Below are 22,657 nucleotides of genomic sequence, written 5' to 3'. Positions count from 1 at the left end.
TCCTTAAGCAGAGTGGCTACACAAGCCAACTCAAGACAGGTTCTTGGGAAATTTCAGCATCCTTTCATCCTGAAATGTGTACACCTGTCTGCATGAAAGCCTCTATACCCCTGTACTGCAATGCTGATTCTTTCTGCATTTGAGAATCTAAAGCTTTCTCTTTTTTTCTTCCCCCACCTGTTCTCCTAACCGCCAAAGCAGAATCCCACAGGGCTTCCCCATGCCTGTTTTACAGGTCAATTGGCCAAGAACACACCATGAGCATTGCTATTACCATATACTATATTCACATGCTGTGCAAGGCAGTCCTGTCATACCCATCTATCCCGATGCTTTTTTCCCACTTCAGATGAAAAAACTAACTCACTTTATGAATGAAGCAAGTTAAAGGGAAAAAAAGCACAAACCAGCACCTATTTTAGGAGTTTCTGTCAATTAGATACAAATGCTTTGCCTTGCTGTATCATGCAGAACTGATGGTATACTCATAATTTACATTAATAGCATTGGAAGGAGAGAAAAATACAATGTATCCGAAGTTATACAGGAGACATGAAGGATAGTATGTTGTTCTCCATACAGCTTGCTGTCCACGTTAATTTAAGCATCCAGCTTGGCCTCGAGGGACAATTCCGAGATAAACTTGCAGTTTGTAAAGCACCTCAGCAATATCTGGAGTTGAATAGCATAAAACTATGGGAATATGCCCCAGATGTTAATAATTACAATCATAAATGTTTAAGGGATGAGGTTAAGACTGATCTTCAAGGAAATACCGACTGTGGACATAAGTGCCTTCCTGACACCTCTATAAAAGGAGGAAACCAAGAACCAGAAGACTTGCATAGTCTCTGTTGCAGGAAGTTACTACAGCAGACTCAATCCCTAGTAACAAGGATGGTGGTTCCCAAGCAAAACTACAGATCTGTCCTCTCAGTAACCTAAGGCACACACCCGGCGTCCCAACAGCTACCACCGGGCCAAATTCCTCACAGCAGCTACGTTTAGTGATGCTGTGGGAGTCAGAGGCTGCTGCCTCATGTGGAAAAGCGGGAGCTGCCCCGCAGCCGCGCACCACACGACGACAAGAAGGTGGGAAAGGGGAAACAGCGCGAGCGGAGGAGCTCCCCCCGGCCTGTTTTTCCACACACCCGCAGCTCCCGCTCCCTCAGCGTCCCCAGGCCTCCCCCTCTCCCCGCACCCTTGAGATCAGCGCGGATTTCCTCCCCTCACCCGCCCGGCTGTCCCCATAACAACGCCGGCGACCGTCCCCCACAGCCTCCCCCGCCGCGGCTTCACCGCCGCTCCCGCGCATGCGCCAGCCCCGCGCGTGCGCCGAGGACGCCCACAGCGGGGGAGGGGGGAAGGGGCCCGCGCATGCGCAGCCCGCCCGGCGGCGCCCACCCCGAGGCCGGGCAGAGCCGCCGTGTGGCGCCCGCCGCGGCCGCCCCGCCCGCCCGCCGCGGCCTGCGCGCAGCTCCCTGCCGGGGCGGGGCCGGCTCCTGCGGCCGCCCCAGCGCAGCCCCAGCCGGGCCCGTCCGAGCCGACGGCATTTCCGGGGGAGGGAGCGGGGCGCGGGCTGGCGGGGAGCGGCGCGGCGCGAGCAGAGTTGACTATATATGGTCAAAGGCAGGGGAGAGCGGCGGGCCGCGCGGGCGCTTCCTGGTTCGTGCCGCTGGGCGCCGCGGGGCTGAGGCGGTCGGCGGCGGCAGCGGGGAGAGCGAGAGGCCGGTCCGCCTGCCTGCCTGCCTGCCGCTGCGCGGGGCTGCGCTCGCCGCCCTTCCCAGCCCTTCCTTCCCAGCGCCACCGCCCGCCGCAGTAACAAGTGGGCGAAGATGCCGTACGAGATCAGTAAGCCCCCGGCGAGGCGGAGCGGGGGGGCCGGAGTCGGCGAGGTGCCGGGCTGGGGAGGGGGACCGGGTGGCAGCGGCGGCGGCGGCGGCAGTGGTGGGGAAGCCCCGCTGGCTGGGGGATCGCCGGGCGGCCCTCCGCCGCTCTGGAGGCGGGCGCGGTAGCCGGCGGTTCCTCACAGGCTGCTGACAGCAACAAGTGACCGCGCCTGCCGGCAGGGCGTTTGGCTGCTCGGCTGGCGTCCGGTAACGGGCAGAAATAAAGCGTCTTTTTTTTTTTTTTTCTACTTCCCACCCTTCTCCTTTTCCCGTAGAAAAAGTGTTCGCCAGCCTCCCGCAGGTTGAACGAGGCGTTTCCAAAATTATCGGAGGTGATCCTAAGGGCAACAATTTTCTTTACACCAATGGAAAATGTGTCGTCATCAGAAACATTGATGTAATGTATCCTAATTTATTTTGTTTCGTAGTATAGAGCTTTCGCTAAGTTTCATTTTGTTTCCCAGCCCCTCTCCTTTAATAGCCTGTGCTTCATTCACACTTGGTAATTTCAATTGAGGTCACAGATCTGTGATCAGCAGCAGGGGAATAAGCAGGGTGCGTGACTCAGGCATGGCAGCGACTGTAAAAACCTGTAGAAGATCTCAGTAAAATGTGCAGTTCTCTCCTTCTCTTTGCATAGGATTTACAGACAAGAGACTGGTATATTCTGGTTGGCCCAGTTTATCTTCTTAAGTATCACTATTATGAAGTTGAGTGTTGTGTTTGCCTAATAAATGAACTCTTCCCTATTTGCTGTATTGGGCCTTTAGTTTGTAAGAGAAGCATGCAAATACTTGCAAATCCCTATCTTTAAATGCATTGGTCCATAGATTCTTTTTTTTTTTTTTTCTCCCCCCTGCACTCCAGGAATCAAAACAGTTGTCAGTTGCTTGACTCTGTGTCAGGCTGTGTGCATGTTGAGTTCTCAGCCCTGGTCACAGGGAACTTTTTTCATCGATTAAATATTAGAATGCCCCAGTTAATGTTTTCAGTGGTGTGGAGGTTTGGGGTTTTTTTTTTCTTCTCTGGTGGTAACTCTGGGGCTTAACTCTGGTTAAGCAAGTTATTTAAATGATTTCTTTTCAAAGATGGCATCCCTTTGAGAAGTATGGAGGAAGCATTACATGTCTAGGCTATTGTCTTGCTACTGGTTTTCAAAAAACACTTTTCTTCAATGTAAATGCTTGTTATTTAGAAAATCAGATTCTCCCCTAGATTTACTTTCCTCTCTTACTGCCAGTTTGGCCTGCAGTAGGGAGGGCTGCAGGGGGGGCCGGTCATATCTCTCTGGAATCTTTAGGTCTCCACAACAATGGATTTGTTTATGGCTGCTTCTGTAAATCACCTTTGTAAACTGAATTTTTATGAGCTATTTTCCTGATTTCTCATCACCCCCACTATATTCAGACATTTCTTCATTGTCATGCCATAATGCAGAAATGCTAATAATAACTTAATTCTTTGCAAATTTCTTGTTTGATATCAGTTTAAATTCATCCACTTAAAAACAAAAATCAGCTTGCAGTCTGGTTTCAATGTCTCAGTATAATGTTGTTGTAATAGTGTTTCACTCTTGCTATCAAGAAAAGTTCAATTTTCTGAAACCAGAAGCCCCAGTTAAACACTGTAATGGCACACAGTGTGATGAGAGAAGAGAGAAAAGCCACTCTGCTTACGTTACGGTTTTTGCCCGAGTTATGGATTGTGACCTCCTTCCTTGCACTGTCATTAGTGCTCATCTGACCCTATTTTGGGGGTTAAATTGGAAGAAGACCATTTGCTTTTATCTTCCTGAATCAGCTTACTGAAGGTTTGCCCAGTGCAAATTTTAGTCCCAGCGTGAGACAGAATGTAGAGCACATGGCACGATATGAGTACAGGTGAGGTGGCATTGTGGGAATTCAAATTTGGGCTGTTTAAACTCTCAAGGGAAGTTGAGAATGGAAGTCATAAATCCGTCAATTTTATGGTGTAATTCATGCTGGTACGCAAACTTACCTAACTGGCAAGGAGAGTCTGCTACTGTTAATAATTGACAGGTGACGCTCTGCAGACAACTACAGAATGTATTGTAGCAGTGACACAAAAAATTACCAAAGCCTGTGCTGTGGCTTTTGTGTTGGAGAACGTTGCAGATTGTTCGTAACCTGACATGGAAGCGTGTCCGCTTTTAGTTGAGAGCCATGCCTTCTCTGAATAATATAGAAGGCTGTATTATAGTTTGCAACAAGCAAATGAAATACTGGGAGGTCTGTGTGTAATCCCTCCATGAACAGTTCTCCAATGGGATGGTTGTGCTCTAATTAAAAAAACAGGTCATCAAAATGCAGTGGTCACCTGTCTGTTAAGTCAGAAGTTACCTAGTATTGCCTCATCAGTGGTAATGGATATAGTGTTCAGGGTTAATGCTTGATCTTTGAGCATGAGCTAGAGACTTCCTTTAACAAGAAAAAGTCCTGGAACAGTGCTGGAAAAGCACTGAGAGTCAGAAGGACTAGTGATATTTGTAAGGTTTCATACCTCATAAATGTTTTATCATCTTCATGGGTCTAAACCTACTTTGAAGCTTGGAACTTCAACTGCTCACTTTCATATGTGGCTCTGGTTTCAGTGTTCGAAATAAGCCACATAAGCTCACTCTTCTTCTTGAATCTAGTATTGGGTACTGCATTTGTCCCAGCTAACAATATAATCTTATCCTAAATCTCTTTAGAAGTGGAGTGGATTTGGGTTTTGATATGAAAGACATACAAGTTAAAAACCTGACTTTACAAGCAGAAATAATGTTATCAAATAAACAGCATTTAAATTGGCAGCTCTACCTTATTACCTGGTTTCCTGAATCTGTTTACTGTATCTTAAATTCGGGAGTCTATCTTTCGTTTAACCCCTTAAGTCAGTCTGTTAAGTCCAATCTCTCATCTTAGCTTCCTGGACTCTTGGAGATTCTTGCTGTAAAATAGCAGCTACTAATGTGTGCCATTATTAACGAAGTGTGGGGGGTTTTGAGCTCCCTGAACTTGTAGGTGATGCAGCTATAGCATGGGGAAAACATTATCTTGTCTTGCTTAATAAAATCCAGTTGCACACAAAATGGGGAGCAACGTGTAGGCTGTAAATGCAGATAATTGTGACTTAAGTAGGGGTATAACACACTCAAGGAATGTATGAAAGCAGGAGTGAAAAAGAGCTGCTTCTTGCATGAGTAAGCTGTATTCTGTCTCCTGAGATGTAACAGTGCTGCAACAGCAAGAACTCCTGAAAGCAGGAGACTGTCTTTCTAACACAGAGCGGGTGTTTTAGTTTTTCCTGATTGGATGGCTGAGTCATACCATAACATCAGGTGGTTTTCTGGTTTGGTTGAATAAATCTGTATTAATTGTAGCAGTTAAAATGGACTTCTGTTTTGACCATACGAGTCAGGTTTCTGGAGCTGGAAGATACCTGTTAACTGGTAGAAAAATTTTTCTAAGGAGTAGTGTATTACTGTTGTAGCATATATGCACCATGTTTGGAAGATGTGCAGAATGGCTTTTTTATGCAGTTAATTTGAGAGCAGATTTTGCCTTGATGTCATCCTTTTTTTATTTGTGTGGCACCTCTGTAGTGTAACGCTACTGATCTGCTGAGACACTGAGTCAGTTTTATTGTCCAGCCTGAAGCATCTGAAAACATGTTTAAGACTGAAGAGATAAAATTGTGATGGAGTAGCAGTGAATTTCTTTCAGAACTCCAGCACAACTCTTGACACGAGGGAAAATGTCTTTTCCTGTGCTAGTCTACTAGCTTTTAACCTGATTGCAACTGGCAAGAAAGAGCAGGCCTTGCATGCCTCATTGGTTACTGAGTGATCTTGAGTACATAGTGATCATTAATGGCCATGCAGTATGGTTAACCGTATGCTTAATTTTCATACTCAACTATAGTGAAACTTTTGGAAGTGTGTTGCAAAGCATAGCTTATGTTTAGTATTCTGCTTGGGTTAACTGCCTTACCTGGGCCAGCCCAATAAAAAGGAAGTCCAGTGCTTGGCCTGTTATTTTGGAGAGAGTTTCCTACCTTTCCGCAGGTATTGGAGAGGAAAGGGTCACAACAGTTCTGGTTGTTAGAGGAAATGCTTTAATTGTTTCAGTTGTTAGAAATTAGTGTGTTTTAGTCATACTGGACAGCAGTGTTCTGCAATGTGTACTGCACTACTTAGTTTTAGACAATAGCTCAATTTAAGCTGGAAGGAAGGGTGTGAGAGAAGGAGTGTGAGGAGAAATTCTGAATTTTATCTTTGAATGTCTCGTTTTACTCCTTTGGAAACCAGGAAATAAAACTTGGTAACTCTTTTTTCCTTTCAAATAGAATCCTGCAATTGCTGACATCTACACTGAGCATGCCCATCAGGTTGTAGTTGCCAAGTATGCTCCCAGTGGATTCTACATAGCATCTGGAGGTAAAGTATCAGTGCACATGCTGCATGAGATATGTGGACAGAGCTGTTAAAAGTGCGTGATGCAAAACTTACTGGCAAAACAGAGTAGAAATGCTTCACATTTATGTACAGAATATACATAGTCAGTGTGACATGCTTCAATGGAATTACGTATACATGCCTGAGGGAGGAACGATTTCTGTAGTTGTTCCTCTAACGTCTTTCTAAAGCAGTGAGTTTAGTGACATGCTTGGTCTTTTTAAAATTTATTGTTTAAATCAAAAAGAACCTGAAGATGAACTTTAAATACTTAATGTGAAGCGTTAAAGAGAACAAACCTTAGTGTAATGACTGACTTGTGTACATGCAGCAGAATGAAAAGTTATTTCTGAAATACAGGACTATTGTTTCTGTTTGTTAATAAACTTGCATACCTTGGGGGCAAGGGAGGGATTCTAGAAGAGTGTAGACTCCTTTCTTTTGCCTCCCCCTTTCTTCCTGACTGAACTTGGCAAGACTTGACATGATTTTTCTTATATTTGCAACCTGAACTAAAAAAGCTTTCTTTGGTAAGTTAGCAGGGAAAGAGGCTGATTCTCAGTTTCCATGTAATGTATGTGAACCAATAGTCTGAGAATGGGTGACATGAATTTCTACAGCATGAGTTTCCTGAATTGTTAGTGGAAATGGCTACAGTTTTTGATGACTTACAAGGAACTAAACAAACCTTTTTGAATAGAAGCTTGCTTCAAATAGTTGATCTTTTTTCAGGATGACTGGTATACAGTTGAAGAATATTGATAAATACAATACTATAACTTCCATTTCTTAAAAATAATTGTGGTTAATCTATGGATTTTTTTTTTAAATCTGCTTGCCATTGTCAATTAGAAACGCTTCAGAAGGAAGCAATGTGCCCAAATGCAGAAATACTTTCTAAGCAATATATCTGAAAATAAAACATTCTGAATATGAGCTTCTTAGAAAAGGAGTCCAGACTCATGCATAGGTCTTAGTGAAATGGGAATTTCTCTCTCAGCAATTTTAAGGGAACAATATTTTTTAAAATGTTCTTTCCTTCTTGACTTCCTGCATATTAAAAAGCTGTACTAGAATATGTATCTTCTGAGTACTGGGGAAGCTTTAAGAACACTGATAGCACAGCTTCTTCTTTTTTTTTTTTTTTTTTTTTTCTTTTCTCCTTCCCCCACCCCCATCTGAAAGGAACCAGAGCCAGGATTTTCTTGGCTCAGTCTTGTGTGTGGACCATATGTCAAATTGAATACCTTCTTAAAATCCTGTTTGCATTCTTTATTCTACAGGCTTGGTATTCAGTTGACTCTTTTCAGAAGTTGTCTGTCATACCCAAGTAAATGAGTTTAAGCTGCAATATTTCCCTTTAAAAAGTGTCTTCTGTATGTAATTTATAAATAGTTCTGTGATACTGCTGAGCATGGGGTCTGAAGATAGTATCAGGCTGTTTAAGCTGTTTCTATATCTATAAATTTGCATTAGCCATGCAGCCTGCATTAATACTTCATGCGCTTGGTGAGACAGACCTTTGGCAATATGCTTTGTGGCTTTTATAGTAATTTCTCTTACTGCAGTCATAACAGAAGTAGTAATGGGAGATACCACAAAGTTAAAGCTATATGTGTCCTAGCTATTAATAGATGGAGCAAACAATTAGATTTTTGAGTCCACGTTAAAATTCCGCTTCAATAACAAATTCTCTATCTAAAATGGAGGATTCTGCATCTGTCCTCTTAGCAAAAGTGGAGGAGATGAGTCCATGATCAGGTCCCAAAGATACAGGGTTGCTGTATGTTTAAATTGAACTGTAAAGATGCACCAGTAAACAGTGAATAGAACTCAAAAACGTTCTGCTGAGGTGAAAGGTATATATTTTAGCATGTGGTTTATTCTAAAACAGTGGCTTTTATGAAGGGTCCAATACACACAGAATTTGGTGTGAGGGTTTCATTAGAGATGTGTAAACCTGTCTGTGTGTAGAACAATTCCTCTGGTTACAGTGCTGCACCACAGTAATTGCTCTGAATAGAAGCAAGCTTTAAGGCTGTGTAATACTGAGAGGAAATGAGGACCAAAGAAACTGTAATTATGTTAAGTCTTAATTTGTTGTGACCTGTGCTATATCTGCTGCTTGTGACATTACCATTTTTGAATATTCTGTTGGATTCCTTTGTACTAATCCAGATAGTGCAGGTATCCACACGCGACATTAAGTGTGTACATGCTTCTGTATAGAAAAAGTATGCCAATGAGTGTGCGAGAATAGAGCTCTATGGGCAGAAGCCTCTTTGTATGTTTACATATACCTGGCATTTGTATGCAGAATGGGTTTGCTTTGAAGGTACAAAAAAGCTGAGGTATGACTTCTAGTGCATCAGCCACTGTACACCAGATTGCGCTCTCATTGTAGACGTGGGGTGGCTGGCTTCCCAGTGAAGTGTGGGTAAGCTATCTTGTAGCTGCTGGGGAGGTGGGGCTGGTTTGGGGTGGGATTTTTTTGTGTAACACAGATACTTAACACATACCACCTGATAACATTAGAGTTCCTACCCTCTTACTGTGCAGTTTTTCACGTGTCTGTTTGCAAAAGTTGGCTCTGTGTGTTGTATTTATTCCTCGATGTCTTGAACGTTAATATCAGGTTAAAAACGTAATTCAGTGACACGGATGTAGTCTTCAGCGTTTCTAAATCAAGGGATTTGTAGTAATTGTAATAGGGTAAGATAATAGGTCCCTAGTACAAGTTTCAGTGTAGCTGAAAATCTGTATCCTGGCAGATTGCTGAGTCATGTGACCGAGTCATGGTGGAACAACAATAGTTATATTCTATTTTATTATGGCAGATGTCTCTGGAAAGCTGAGAATCTGGGATACTACACAGAAGGAACACCTACTGAAGTATGAGTATCAGCCGTTTGCAGGAAAGATAAAGGACCTTGCCTGGACTGAAGACAGTAAGAGAATTGCTGTGGTTGGAGAAGGAAGGGAAAAGTGAGTAATTCTTTTTGTGTGTGTGTGTATATACATAAATATACTGTAAACCTCTGTATTCTAACAAAGCACATTCTTTGCAGAAAGCTTTTAATTCTTCAAGGGAAGAAAATCATGGCTTGTTCCATGTTTAGAGTTCAAGTTGTGCTGTTCTGCAGCAGAATTCTTTATGCAGTATTTGGCAGCTGTAAAACTACTTGGAAAATATAGTTCTGTTAGAATTGCTCAGTTTAAAATTGTGTGGGTCTTGTTTGTTTTTTAGAGGTGGGTATCACATTTAGTGATAGCTGTTCAGTATGCCTTTTGGTGGATTTTTTTTGTCTAATTCTTATAGAGTAGGAAGGGAGAACCACAAGACAATTCTTCTCCCTCTTCTTCCACCCCTCCCAAATTCAGAGAACATGATTCAATAAGAGTAAAAAAAATAAAGAAAAAAGTGTATCTGAATTTTCTCCCTCAGCAACACGCACGTCTTTTTAGGCCTTATTTTGGTAATTAAAAGAAAATCATAACCAGTTGTCCTTGTCTGACTAAATGAGGTGCCCATTAGGTTCAGGTTTGTGTCCTTTCTTTAATGTTTAAAGACTGACAGATCTTTAAAGCAGAGTCCAGACCAGGTAGTCTTATGCCTAGAGGTCTGAAAAACATGGTGTGGTCCTGTTCCCTGATCCTCTGCACCATTTTTTAATCACCATCATGTACTGTGTCCTGATATTTGGGAGAGGTTCTTTGTCCTCCATCCCTCCCTCCACCCCCACCTGCCCCTGGGTAGATACTCTGTAAATTTGCTCTGCTACTTCAGAACATCTGCCAGTTTCCTCTTAGGTGGATGTATTTTCAATCTAGAATTTTGCTGAAGTGATTCTATAGAACCCCTTTTTAATAGCAATGCTCTGGCAGTTTAATGCCACTGTATTGATTATACTGATTTTTTTTAAGGTGATTTAAAGTAAGAACCAACAAAAATGCTGTTATAACTCTTCTTCCTTAAACCTTTAAGTAATAATAGTTGTAAAAGTGATGGTATCCAATCTAGTCTAAATAATCAGATAGATGATCAGATGTCATTGTTATCCTAGTTTTCTGCATTCTGTGTAGTGACTAGGCAGATGGAATAACTTACCGCTTTCTTTTATAAACCGACAAACTTACTGAAGAATATCTTTTGGATCTCTGAATTTTAGAGGCTTTATACATAAAACTTGCTTGTCTGTCCCCTCCAGCAAATGTCTCCTATTGAAGATTAGATTCTCTCTCCAGCAAGATCTCAAATATTCTTCAGGGAACTATGATGTACTTGCATGAGATTAACGAGATGACCTAATTTCTTTTCTTCGAGTGCACTCAAATCTGCTCTTTGCAGATGCTCAAGGAGTTAATCTACATGTAACTTTTATGAATTGTAGTTATTGTGTGCTTTTCTAACTAGATTTGGAGCAGTGTTCCTGTGGGATAGTGGTTCTTCTGTTGGTGAGATTACTGGGCACAACAAAGTGATCAATAGCGTGGACATTAAACAAACAAGACCATATCGTCTGGCAACTGGCAGTGATGACAATTGTGCCGCTTTCTTTGAGGGACCGCCATTCAAGTTCAAGTTTACAATAAGTGTGAGTTTAAGTTTAGACGTGGCTCTGTTAAACTGTGCAGCAAGTTGACTAAAAGCTTTCCAACAAGCTTGCGGTTCTTGTCACAACTAACAGTTATAACAAAAGTTCTTAGCCCCCCCCCACCCCCCCCCCCCCCCCGCTTTGAGGCAGAGTTGGTGTCAAGTGGCTTTCTTAAACCTGTGTATGAGTATAAGTGAAGGCTTGTCTCAGGCCAAGAGAAATGAAATAAATGATTGGTTAAGAAGAAAACCTGAAGCGCTTTTTTCCGAAAAAAAAAATTTTTTTTTTTTTTTTTTTGGCTCTTCATCCTCTTCCATAACTTAAGAAGTGGGATGTTTCATTGGCCCTGTTGGTGCTTTCTGAGCTCTGCTTCCCAGTGCAGACATGCGTAGAATTTCTTAATACTCTCCAAGGTGCTTGATTCAAGAAATGTGGTGGTGTGAATGGAATTTTCCAATCTGCTTAAGAGTGCTCAAATCTGAAATCCCGGGGCAGCTTAGAAAGGGTGAGTGTAGATGTTTGAAAATGTAACTGATTTCTACGGCGAGGAATGGGTATGTAACTTCTGTGGTCAGTTTTTTGTTTCTACGTTCCTTTTCACGTCTTGTTTCTTGTTCTACTAGTTAAAATCTCTTATGTAAATGAAACAAAGCCTGGAACTACCACATTTAAGACATTCATTGTTACTTGAGGCCAAAGAAAATAAAAAGCCAAAAGCTTCTGCAGCTGTTTCTGATGGCAGAAGACATGTCTCTTGCTGCAAAAAAACTATTGCAGAGATACTGGATGTTATTGCAGTAGTAAATTCAAAATGTTTAGTTGTTATTTTATTTTTAAAACATATTTTTTTACGTATGTGCCTTGAGTAGTCTTCATACACTGACTTTAGTAAGGATTCCATTCCAGTTCTAGAAAAGGAATTGTTTTGAGCCCTGCAATCCAATGAAATGATGTAGTTGCCTAATATATTTCTGAACTTAAGTTGATACTTGCATTTTGCTAAGCTGGTTCTTTTGGAACTCTGAAGTCTGAATTGCTTAGCAGTGCTGCTTAGACTGGTATGTGATGCAGTCTTCCTTTTAAAGTGATATCTGAGTTGATATATGGGATTCTGGTGCAGGCTGTTATATGGTTTAGATTAGAGCTTGAGGTATCATCAGGAAAAAAAAAATCTATAGTTAAAGAAAGTAGGTTAGAACCTGCCTTTCATAATACTAAAAATAGTCTCCCAAATCTCTTTGCCTAGGAGCTTTGGCCTCATTGTGGTGCTTCCCTATTTAACGCGTGTTTTCTAGTTAGCATGGTTTGAATAGTCTCCTACTTGTAAATAGTCTATTTGGGGAGCATACATCAGTCTTGCCTGGTTACTTCACAGAGCTACCACCAATGCAGTCTCCCAGAAATGGAATTCCAGTAAAATAATAATTTATTCTTCATGCCTGTTTTTTTTTACAATAAGAAGGATAAAGTACTCTTCTGTGTATAAAACTTAATTGTGTAATGAAGCAAGAGTCAAAATCTGGAGAATGTTGCAGAAGAATTCAGTGACCAGAGGGGAAGAATCCCTTGTTTGCATCTAGGCTGCAGCTGAGGGTTTTTTCCTACTGGGTACTCATTCACCTGGTATTGTGCTAAGGTGTTTGAACTACATCAGTATTGATGTCACAGTTTCTTCCCTGGACTGTTCTTGATCCCCATGATTCTCTTCAGATAGAAGCTAGACTTGCTCTGTAGCAATTCTCTACAGCAGGCGTCTCCTACACAGCTAATTTATGGCTCGCATGTAAGAGAACTTCATTGTTACTGGATTATCTTCTATGTAAAAAGGTCTGTTCTTGTTTTGTATGCTGATTCTTACTTTTTTCCTACAGGACCATACACGGTTTGTGAACTGTGTGAGGTTTTCTCCTGATGGGAACAGATTTGCTACAGCTAGTGCAGATGGCCAGGTAAAAAACAAGGAGATCTTTTTGTAGTGATTTTAGCATGAGAATATTTTCTTGTGCCTTTTGGGAATAGGATTAGTATTGTAAAATCCATGTTGCTTCTCTTTTCATGCCAAGAAATGACTGGCTTAAACTTTTAAGTATCCTCCTATAAAGCTGTAACAACTGACATCAACCAGACTATTCTCACTCAGCTTTTTTCCCCATTCCATCTCCCTAGCATATTACTTCTCTTACAGGTTATTTTGGCAGGAACATATTAGACTTTTGGAATATGTATATCCTTGTTATGATCCTGAGAAGCCTGGCTGAAATACTGAACTCATAGATAGCAACCCAGCTCCTTGTGAACTCCCTACTGATAAGGGCAGGTTTGACAATGGCACTGTTACCATAGGTAGCTCCTTCTAAGAAGGCAGATCCCCATGACTGCAGTGCTAAGCGGCTGCCATCACAGCAGGAGTCAAAAATGTAATGTCTTCCAGAATTTCAGATGTCAGGATCCAATGTACAGAGTGGCTTACTGTGATTATTTACAATTGTCATCTCATTTGTTTAGTCTTAAATATTAAATGCAGGAATACTTGTGCCTCTTCTTCAAAAATCTAGTGTTTGATAAACGTGCAAGCATGCCACATAACAAAAGAACAATCTGTACAGTGCAAGTAACAGTATTTCAGTTCTTGGATTTTTTCTGTTATTGCTTTTCCCTTTAAGTTATATGTCTGTGTGCTCTCTTAAGATTTTTGTCTATGATGGGAAGACTGGGGAGAAAGTGTGTGCTCTTGGTGGAGGCAAAGCTCATGATGGAGGTATTTATGCTGTAAGTATCACTTCATTTGTGCAAATGGTCCATAGTATTTCATTACCAAGTTCATGGACTGTGAAGTCTTGCAGTAGTAAATGCATTTACTGTCTTGTGGTGACATTTGTTTTTACAGATTAGTTGGAGCCCTGACAGCAGTCAGTTGCTTTCTGCTTCTGGAGATAAAACTGCTAAAATCTGGGATGTTGGTGCTAATTCTATTGTCAGTACTTTTAACATGGGATCAAACGTGTTGGATCAGCAGCTGGGTTGCTTGTGGCAGAAAGACCATTTACTGACTGTCTCCTTGTCTGGCTATATCAATTATTTGGACAAGAACAATCCAAATAAGCCTTTACGTGTCATAAAGGTAGGTTAAACCACGACAGTGACTGACTCTTGCAAGTCACATGAATCAAGAAGTTAAAATGTTACATGCACAATACTGTGCTTTGTGCAACTATACAGACTGATTTTGGTTTCAATTAAGGTTATCAGCTTATTTTTCATAGCAGCTTTTAAGCATTCTTGAGATGAGAAAAGAAATACAGCATAGATAGAAAACTACCAGTGATGTCTCATTCTGCCAGAGCTAGTGTATTGTGAACAAGGTGACTAGGGTTACTGTGCAATCGAGCTTTAATTTTAGGATTTAAAGAGTTCACTGACACAGCACTCTCACGGGAACTTACATTTTTACATGAACTAGAAACAGACATCCCAGATTCTTGCTATTGCTGCTATAATTCTGGCAGTTGGTGTGGGTACATGACCATATTTAGTCCTCTTTACCGAATCATAAAGTGCCTGAAAAGCAAACTTTGATGAAAAGGCCATGAAAGTATTTTGGCCCAGCAGGGTAATCAGGATATTCACGGAGCCTATTCTTTCTCTTCAAGGAGTAGTACATGGAAATAGCAATGCTGCAACAGTTAAATGACTGCACTGTTAATTAGTGATTTGTATTCTGGGTGACTTTTAATGCTTGTGAATAAAATGATACGTTATTTTCTGAATAACCTGTAATTCTTCTCAAATGGGTTTGATTTATGTATGTGTTAAGATGAAAAATTGCCCATCGATAATAATTATTTGTGTCCCATTCACAGGGTCATAGTAAATCAATTCAGTGTCTTACTGTGCATAAAAACGGTGGAAAGTCCTATATTTACTCTGGAAGTAATGATGGTCATATTAATATCCTTTGAATGATAGTGATATTTGTTCTAGCCTTATAGTCTGAGAGAGCTCATTAGGTAAAAAAAAAAAACTCTGCCAAAGACAAAAACTTATGTTTATTGGACACAAGTGAGTTTTATGTCTGAAGAAGTTTATTTTGCTTTCCCCTAACTTGCCTATTTTACTGGTTGCCTTTACACTTGCCTGCTAAATATAAGCCAGTTCTTAATTTCCAATTGTCACTTCTTTGTGGTAGATTGTTAGTATGGAGGAGCAAGCAAGCATATAAATTAGCCTCTTGTAACTTTCCACGTATTCTGTCATACGTGCAAAATATGCATTGCTGTCTCTTGCTGTTACATGCAATAGATAGGTAGATCTTGGTACATGCTGAAAGTCATGCATCTTTTTTCAGATGTTCAGGACAAGAAAGATAAACTCTTGTTGACCTGTCTCTGACCCATTAACGTGCATTTCTCTTTACAGTTGTGTTTTTCCCACCTGTATTAAGGTGTGTTTTTGAAGTTCTGTGACACATTGATTGTGTTCTTTATTTGGCGTCCCACATGTCATCAGGCTTTCTCTCTACTGAAGAGAACTTGTACTTCTTTTGAGACTCTATTTCAGTCCTGTTGGTTTCCGGAGCAAAACACTGAGAATGCAGCCTGGCTCCTGAAGGGCTTGTTAAAGGGTGAGGTTGGGATGTGTTCAGCTAGAAGACTGTTGGCTTTTCTTCAGCGTTATGAAGCTTATAAATAAAACTGCAGTCCTTCATCCTGCCTGCTGTGATGCATTAAAATGGTGTCACATTGGCATAAACCGTTATAAATATAGGACTTGTTTCTTTACAAACCTGTAGTATAGTGTTAATAGTTAAAACTGATGTTAACATATAACATCAGGGAAAGCCAATGTTGCAGGACTTCTAACTATAATTCTTTAAAAAGTATTTCCTATTCCCAGACCTAATGCTAATTGTTCCAGTATTTGCTACTGTTTGTGGTAGGTCATTTAGCTCATTACAGAACATCAGAGGTTCATTTAATATTTTGAGGGTATGATGTTGGCTGAACCCTGGTACAGGTTGCCCAGGGAGCTTGTAGAGTCTCCATCCCTAGAGATACTCAAAACCGAACGGAATGGGCAGCCTGTTGTAGCTGACACTTGATTTGAGCAGCGGGTTGGACTAAATCATCTCAAGAGGTCCCTCCTAACCTTAGCTATTCTGTCAATTATTTAACTTTTTATGATGCTGTATCTGACTGTACCAATATCTTCAAATGTTCCTTAATTCTACTATGCACATTATTGGGATTCTGAAACTGGAGAGAATGATGGCTTTTCTGGGAAAGGCCATACAAACCAGGTTTCTAGAATGGCAGTGGATGAAATGGATCAGCTGGTCACCTGCAGTATGGATGACACTGTGCGCTATACCAACCTTAGCAAGAGGGACTACAGGTTAGTTAAAATGTGCCTTTTACTGTAGTATTGCAGCCCTAATTATTTTACAGCAAGAGTTTTGTTGATTTATATGGTAAAGAATTTTATGCTGCAGTTTATTCAGCTTTTAAGTTACCATGGAAACTGTAGAAATGATTGCTGTACCAACCTTGCTTTTTTCTGTGACAAGAAATGCATCCCAGACTTTTCAATTTGTCTCATCCCTTCCCACAGGTTAGAGATCTGCCTTGTATCAAGTGGCTTAGTTAGGGGACTGTGGGAAGGGTCTCCATTTTATGATTCATAAATACCCAGGAATATTGGTAATAAATGTGGTTAGGAGGGGTGGGACACAGCTTTTTCTTCATGGAAACCACAATTGAGGCAAAAAACTTTAAGGAATCCTATTAAGATCACCTAGCTAGTTTAAAAATTAGACTCTAGTGTAGTAACATTGACTTTCACTTCGAAGCTGTACTACCTGATCAAGATACTAATGCTTAAAACAGGAAACAGAAGGAAACTTTGCAGAATATTTAAAAAAAAATTATGCATGTTCTTGATCATTAGTGGGTGATTACTTGAATAAGCAATTTTAAATAATGGTGGGCATGGAATAATTTTTTTTCTGCTTTGTCCTTTCTGCTTCTCCCATCTTGGCACACCTTCCTCCAGTGGCCAGGATGCTGTGAAAATGGATGTTCAGCCAAAATGTTTAGCTGTGGGTCCTGGTGGTTATACTGTAGTTCTATGCATTGGACAAGTAAGTATTAACTTGTGGATTATCGACGCAATTGCTGTGTTAATAATGCTGTATGTGGTAACATGATGGTTTCTGACGAACCTATTTAGTGTGGGAGCACCTTGCACGTCTGCAGAATTTCCTAATAAGAGGCTCTCCTATGGGGAACATAATTAAGTGGGATACTTGATAGGTTTGTCTTTTTGCATCCTGTACCAATTTGACAGTCTTACGTATAGATTTAAATTTCACATGGTCCCTCGTCTGGATGCATCTGAATTTGTTATCAATACAGCTTTGTGCTGGAAGGCTACACGAGTCTGAATCATGCTCTTGCCTGATCTGTTTAGTGACGTGATTTTGGGGAAAGGATGTCTTGCTCCTGCATGGCTTTTTTTGCAACTAATCCATGTTGTACAGCATAGGTAGCTCTAGCTTGCTTGCCAGTAGTATTCAGATCACGCAAAACCAGAGAGATTGCACCAGGGCTATCTTGTATCAAAGCATGCTTAACTTCTAATGATTTATGCCTTCTGTATGGATGCTGGTTTTATGCTTGGGACTTTCAGTAGTGTTGTCCAAACCTGTTTTCCATGTGAGTTATAATTCCAGTTGTCCATAGTACAGAACTGGATAGGAAATAGCACTTAGAATTTAACATTGCAGTATTAACTTGCTACTAATTTGGTCCGGCCTCCCTTCCTTTAACAGTGAACCAGGAAGGGAGTAAGCATTGCTAGAAATACTGTTTTGTATATGTTTCTTTCATGTTCAAACCAAATGAGGTGAAGCTGAAGGCAGTAGAGCATGCCCTGCACTACCTAATTTAGAGCACATAAGTACTCCAGTACAGCAGATTAGTCACTGCACATAGGCATCTTTCTTTTCTTTTTTTAAAAAAAAATGAAACTGGTCCCTTAAGATCAGAATATAGTAAACCTCTGAGCAATCAGAGTGGATTTATATTTATGACTAAGCAATGTGGCTTAGTCATAGTTTTGTATTAGGCACTTTGAAGAAGGGTCTTAGTTTCTGGTTTTCTGTTTACAGATTGTCTTGATGAAAGATAAGAAAAAATGTTTTGCAATTGATGACCTTGGCTATGAGCCAGAAGCTGTAGCCATTCACCCTGGAGGAGTTACAGCAGCAGTGGGAGGAGCGGTAAGGTTGCACTTCCTAAAACTGTACTACTTTGAACACTGGAACTAGTAACAGAAGCATTTAACAATAGTAGATGTGTTGAGAAGTAGTAGGTGGCAGTTTGTAACAACAGCAGTATTGTAACAAGTAAACTATGTGTAATTGGTATTCCTGGGCTTTCATTCCCCAGGTTCTGCCACCATTCTGACCTAATGTTTATGTAATTTTTTTATCTTGTATCTGCTGTTTTTAAATTGTTAAATTGTTTTTACCTAGTGTATGCTTGAAGCATGCAAATTCTAGAAATCAGGTCTATATTCTAGATGTGGTGGGTTGTAGCCAGCATAAATGACAGGTTCTTTAAATTATCTCTTAATATAAGCATTACCAGATAGAATTGATGCAAAAAGTTCCGGAAACTCAGTAAGCCTTCCTCTTTCTATTGTAAAGTGATTTTTGTACCTTCCCCGCTTCTTCACTATTAATTTGCAGGATGGGAATGTCCGTTTGTATTCAATCCAAGGAACCTCTTTGAAAAATGATGATAAGTCTTTGGAAGCTAAAGGTCCTGTTACTGACCTGGCGTATTCTCACGATGGTGCCTTTCTTGCAGTCTGTGATGCAAACAAAGTTGTCACTGTCTTTAGTGTCACTGATGGCTATGCGGTAAGAATTGTTGTATCGGGAGTTTTGGTTGTTTAAAAACAAATTGACTGGCATCTCATGTCTAAATCTGTTGTGGTGAAATATAGCGTAGCTGATGAGACTTAATTGTTAAATCATTGATGTGTATTTGGTGTTTCTGTGACTGTCTGTTTATCTGGTACTTTGAGTTAGTGTTGCTTTTCACAGCAGCCTCTGTGAAGCCTCCAGATCATAAGAATAGGTGAGGAAATGTACAGCATAGTTTGGCTACTGGGAAAACACTCAAACCCATCTAAAAACAAACACATAGTTAAATGGGGGAGGGGTTGGATTTCCACAGGCTAGCAGTAGTTAAATACAAAAGATTACAAAGTATGCATGTTCCTTATTTGGGTCAGCTGAATCACTAGTGTGTTGGGGTTTTTTTAAAGGAAAAAAGTCAACAAAATACAGACATGCCTGTTAGAGAATTTGTGTGCATTTTTGTAAAATGGAAAAGAACGCAGGCTCAGTTTGATAAGTCATGTAGTGCAATAAAATTTAATGAAGTAAATAAAGCGGACTTGGCAATAAAATTCTGCTGGCTGTGGCACACAGTTCTGTGGTAAGATCTAAGCAATGAAAGGGATACGTTAGGGCAGGGAATCTTGCTTTATCCTTCCATCTAGTGTCTTTTAACCAAGAACCAAAAAATGGGCAATTTCCCCTTTTCAGCTGAGCAGTCAATATGTGTATCAGCCTGTAAAGTCATTAAGCTTTGACTGAAACCACACTGAAGTAAAAAATGCAGGATGGCATTCCACAAAAATCTTTCATTTTCTAATTAAAAATTGAAAGAATTTTGCTTTTAGAAACATCTGTGGGGTTATTTTAAAAGCCTGTAAGCTAGAAGTGACTTGTTGCACATGCACTTTACAGATCCAGCTTTCATAGAAAAAGTCTTAGTGTTTTTTACAAAAGGTTTGGGTTGTATTGGCCTGATAAATGTTTAAATAAATAGCATAAAATGAAGCTACCAGTTGGTTTATTTAGGGCATCCATCTGCACCTGAGATGTACATTGTCTGGAGTCTTGCAGTAGCTTATTGTGATGCTACACATTAAAAGCCAGTGATTTCCTGAAGTAGCTTAAATAATGAAATAACACTGTATCTCTAACTCTTAAATAGGAACATAACGTCTTTTACGGACACCATGCAAAAATTGTTTGTATTGCCTGGTCACCAGACAATGAACACTTTGCTTCTGGAGGCATGGACATGATGGTATATGTTTGGACCGTAAGTGATCCAGAGACCAGAGTCAAGATACCAGGTGTGTTTCCTTCAAAATCTTAGTTTTGAAAGTTGCTAGTAGTTCTTGAAATCCAACACAGTACCTGTTTTCTAGAACTAATGATAAGCAGGCTTTGGATGCTCCCAAACTGATTTGACCTTTATGTTAATCTCTATCTAGCTACAATAGCCAGAACTCTTCTGTTATATTATTTTGTAGTCACTTTAAAAATACACTACTAGTATTTAATGCAGCTGAAAATCACATTTGGAGTATGTGCTAAAGTTATTTTGTCAGCCTAGCCTTCCTAATTCTTTTCTGTTATTTCGCACTGCCATACAGATGCTCACAGACTACATCATGTAAGCGGCTTGGCGTGGTTGGATGAACATACTCTGGTAACAACATCCCATGATGCTTCTGTCAAAGAGTGGTCTATCTCCTACAATTGAAATAAGCCCTCTCTTTGGAAGGACCTAATCAGGGACTAGAACTACTGCAGTGGAACATAGCATTTCTCTTAAAGAATCTGTATTGGCCTCTGGGTCTGCTATCATATCCTCATATCTTTACAGGGTGTTCATATCTGTAATTAAATGTACTTTGAAAGCTTTAGCCAGTAACAGTTTGCACATGAAAAGCACTTAAATTATGTCTGGAGCTTAACCTTTGTGCTGAACATTCCAGAGGCAACAGCCAAGCAAGTTGGTGTGAAAGATTCAGGTGTGAAAGATTCAAACTCAATCAGTTGTTCTTTTCTAAACAAGAAACATGAGACTGTACAGCATGAGAGTAATACTTCTCATTTTTTCTAATTACAGAACATTTCTGTACTAACGGTCATAGTAAGAGTATTTAGTTGTGATCTGAAACCAATCAAGCTGTGTGCAGCTACTGTATATTGCTTTGCTTCTCTGTACTGCACCAAACTGTTGCCTCAGATTTTCTCCTCCAGATAACAAAATGGGGTACATACATAATAAACTTTTTATGTATTTCATGTCAAAGCTTTGTGGTTTATTTTAAGGTGGAAGTGTGGGGTTTTGATGTACTTAACTGTTGTGGGTATAATGTTTACAAATAATCGTTGTGGCAACTTCTTGCTCCAGAAACACGTTTGTTACTTTCATGAATTAAGAATGTCTGATCATTTCAATGTCAGAGAAAAAAATCATTCTGTTTCAAAGATTAAAGACATTTTCTGTTTGAAGGAGGAGAAGCATGTTATTGTTTAAAGAAATGCAGTACTTCTACCACCTTTTTGAAAATACAGGAATTAAACCAAGTGAAGCATTGTTATGACTTGAAGTGAATTTTGAGAAGATAGTGTTTGAGTAAGTTTTATGCCTTTGCATGTGCAGAACAGTTGTATGGAAGCCGTTATCTAATGCGAACCGATCATGATCTTGTGTTTAGTTCCCTTCTCACGCTCTACAACAATTTAAGTGATTTGAAGCTAGCAGTCCAACAAGGGTGGAGGAGGATGCTCTGATTCAAAGTAGTAGGAAGATTTGTTACCATCTCTAGTGGCCAGAAGAAGTTGTTGCTGTCCAGAACTTTGGAAGAATTTAAAAAAAAAACTTTTCTCTGCTAAGTCTTCACCACCACCCCTCCAGTTCTCTTTGGGTTTTTATTAAGCTTTCCTTTCTGTGTGGACTTGTGTGTTGTTTTTTACCAATCATATTTCTAATGACACTACTTATACAGCAAATAAAACGCTTTTGCTGCTTCTCATACTGTGGACCATTGCTCAATTGCTGAAAAAAATTGCCTGTCAAAAATGACTTGGTGAAACATCTTTTTAAAAGGAAAAATGTTGATTTCTGTTTAGGAGTGGTGATCAGATGTCTTCTGGCACACAAACCAACATATACATTGGAACAGTTGACATAAGTTTTATCTAAGAATATTTTGCATCATGGTTTCTTTGTGCTTACGGCATCTCTCCATTAGCAATTTTGCATGTCTGGTTATTAACAATGCAAAGAAGTTTTGGAAAAGGACATGTTTGAAATTAGGCATAAGACCCAAATGAACAAGATTTCTCAGAGTCTAGCCCTAAAACTTGTTCTGCTATTGGTTTTGTTCCCCAAGTCTGATCTGGAAGAGTTACTATTGAATCTGCTCAGTGGGTTCCTGTTGTAGTTGAATCTGTGTCATTTAAGTAATGATAAAAGGGGAGGGGAAGTTATGCAGATGTCTGTGGGCAAAGACCAGAGTTCAGTAGCAAATCCTGCTTTTTGTAAGAGATGGGCCTGCTAGTGAAATGTCTTTTTTGAGGGAAATGGCATAATTTCCCAAAGCCTCCTACCACTACAAGTGGATTCTTTCCTGCACATCAGAGCTTGTGCACCCTGTCTGAAAGGTGATGTGTAGGATGATGTATTTTTTGATTCCTGGAAGATGTAGTACTGCTCATGTAGAATGCCTGTTAGCTGGAAACCCTGTATTAAGACTTGTGTATGGATGCCTGCCTGTGGGGGTGGTTGCTCGTGCTTCAGCTTCCATTGGATTTGTTTATTGGCATATGGCCTGAGCTT

At 40.3% G+C, this 22,657-nt stretch overlaps 1 protein-coding gene across 2 annotated transcripts; it reads left to right on the top strand.

The window, feature by feature from the left end:
- Nucleotides 1–1,687: 1,687 nt before the first annotated feature.
- WDR1 (WD repeat domain 1) lies at nt 1,688–21,851 on the top strand. 2 transcript variants are annotated; one of them, XM_050895812.1, is made up of 15 exons: nt 1,688–1,851; nt 2,165–2,286; nt 6,240–6,330; nt 9,186–9,333; nt 10,763–10,943; nt 12,815–12,892; nt 13,632–13,712; nt 13,831–14,064; nt 14,804–14,891; nt 16,178–16,334; nt 16,992–17,079; nt 18,109–18,219; nt 18,691–18,864; nt 20,012–20,156; nt 20,460–21,851. In XM_050895812.1, exons 1-15 carry the CDS (start codon nt 1,836–1,838, stop codon nt 20,567–20,569), a joined length of 1,824 nt encoding a protein of 607 aa, XP_050751769.1. In that variant the 5' UTR covers nt 1,688–1,835; the 3' UTR covers nt 20,570–21,851. The 2 variants fall into 2 exon arrangements, with proteins under 2 accessions (XP_050751769.1, XP_050751770.1); XM_050895813.1 differs by lacking the exons at nt 6,240–6,330; nt 9,186–9,333; nt 10,763–10,943 and having other exon boundaries at nt 1,693–1,851.
- Nucleotides 21,852–22,657: the final 806 nt, after the last annotated feature.

Source organism: Gymnogyps californianus, chromosome 4 (assembly GCF_018139145.2).
Source record: "Gymnogyps californianus isolate 813 chromosome 4, ASM1813914v2, whole genome shotgun sequence".
Lineage (NCBI taxonomy): Eukaryota > Metazoa > Chordata > Aves > Accipitriformes > Cathartidae > Gymnogyps > Gymnogyps californianus.
The sequence above is the reverse complement of the archived record's forward strand: the minus strand, read 5'-3'. Positions and strand labels throughout refer to the sequence as shown.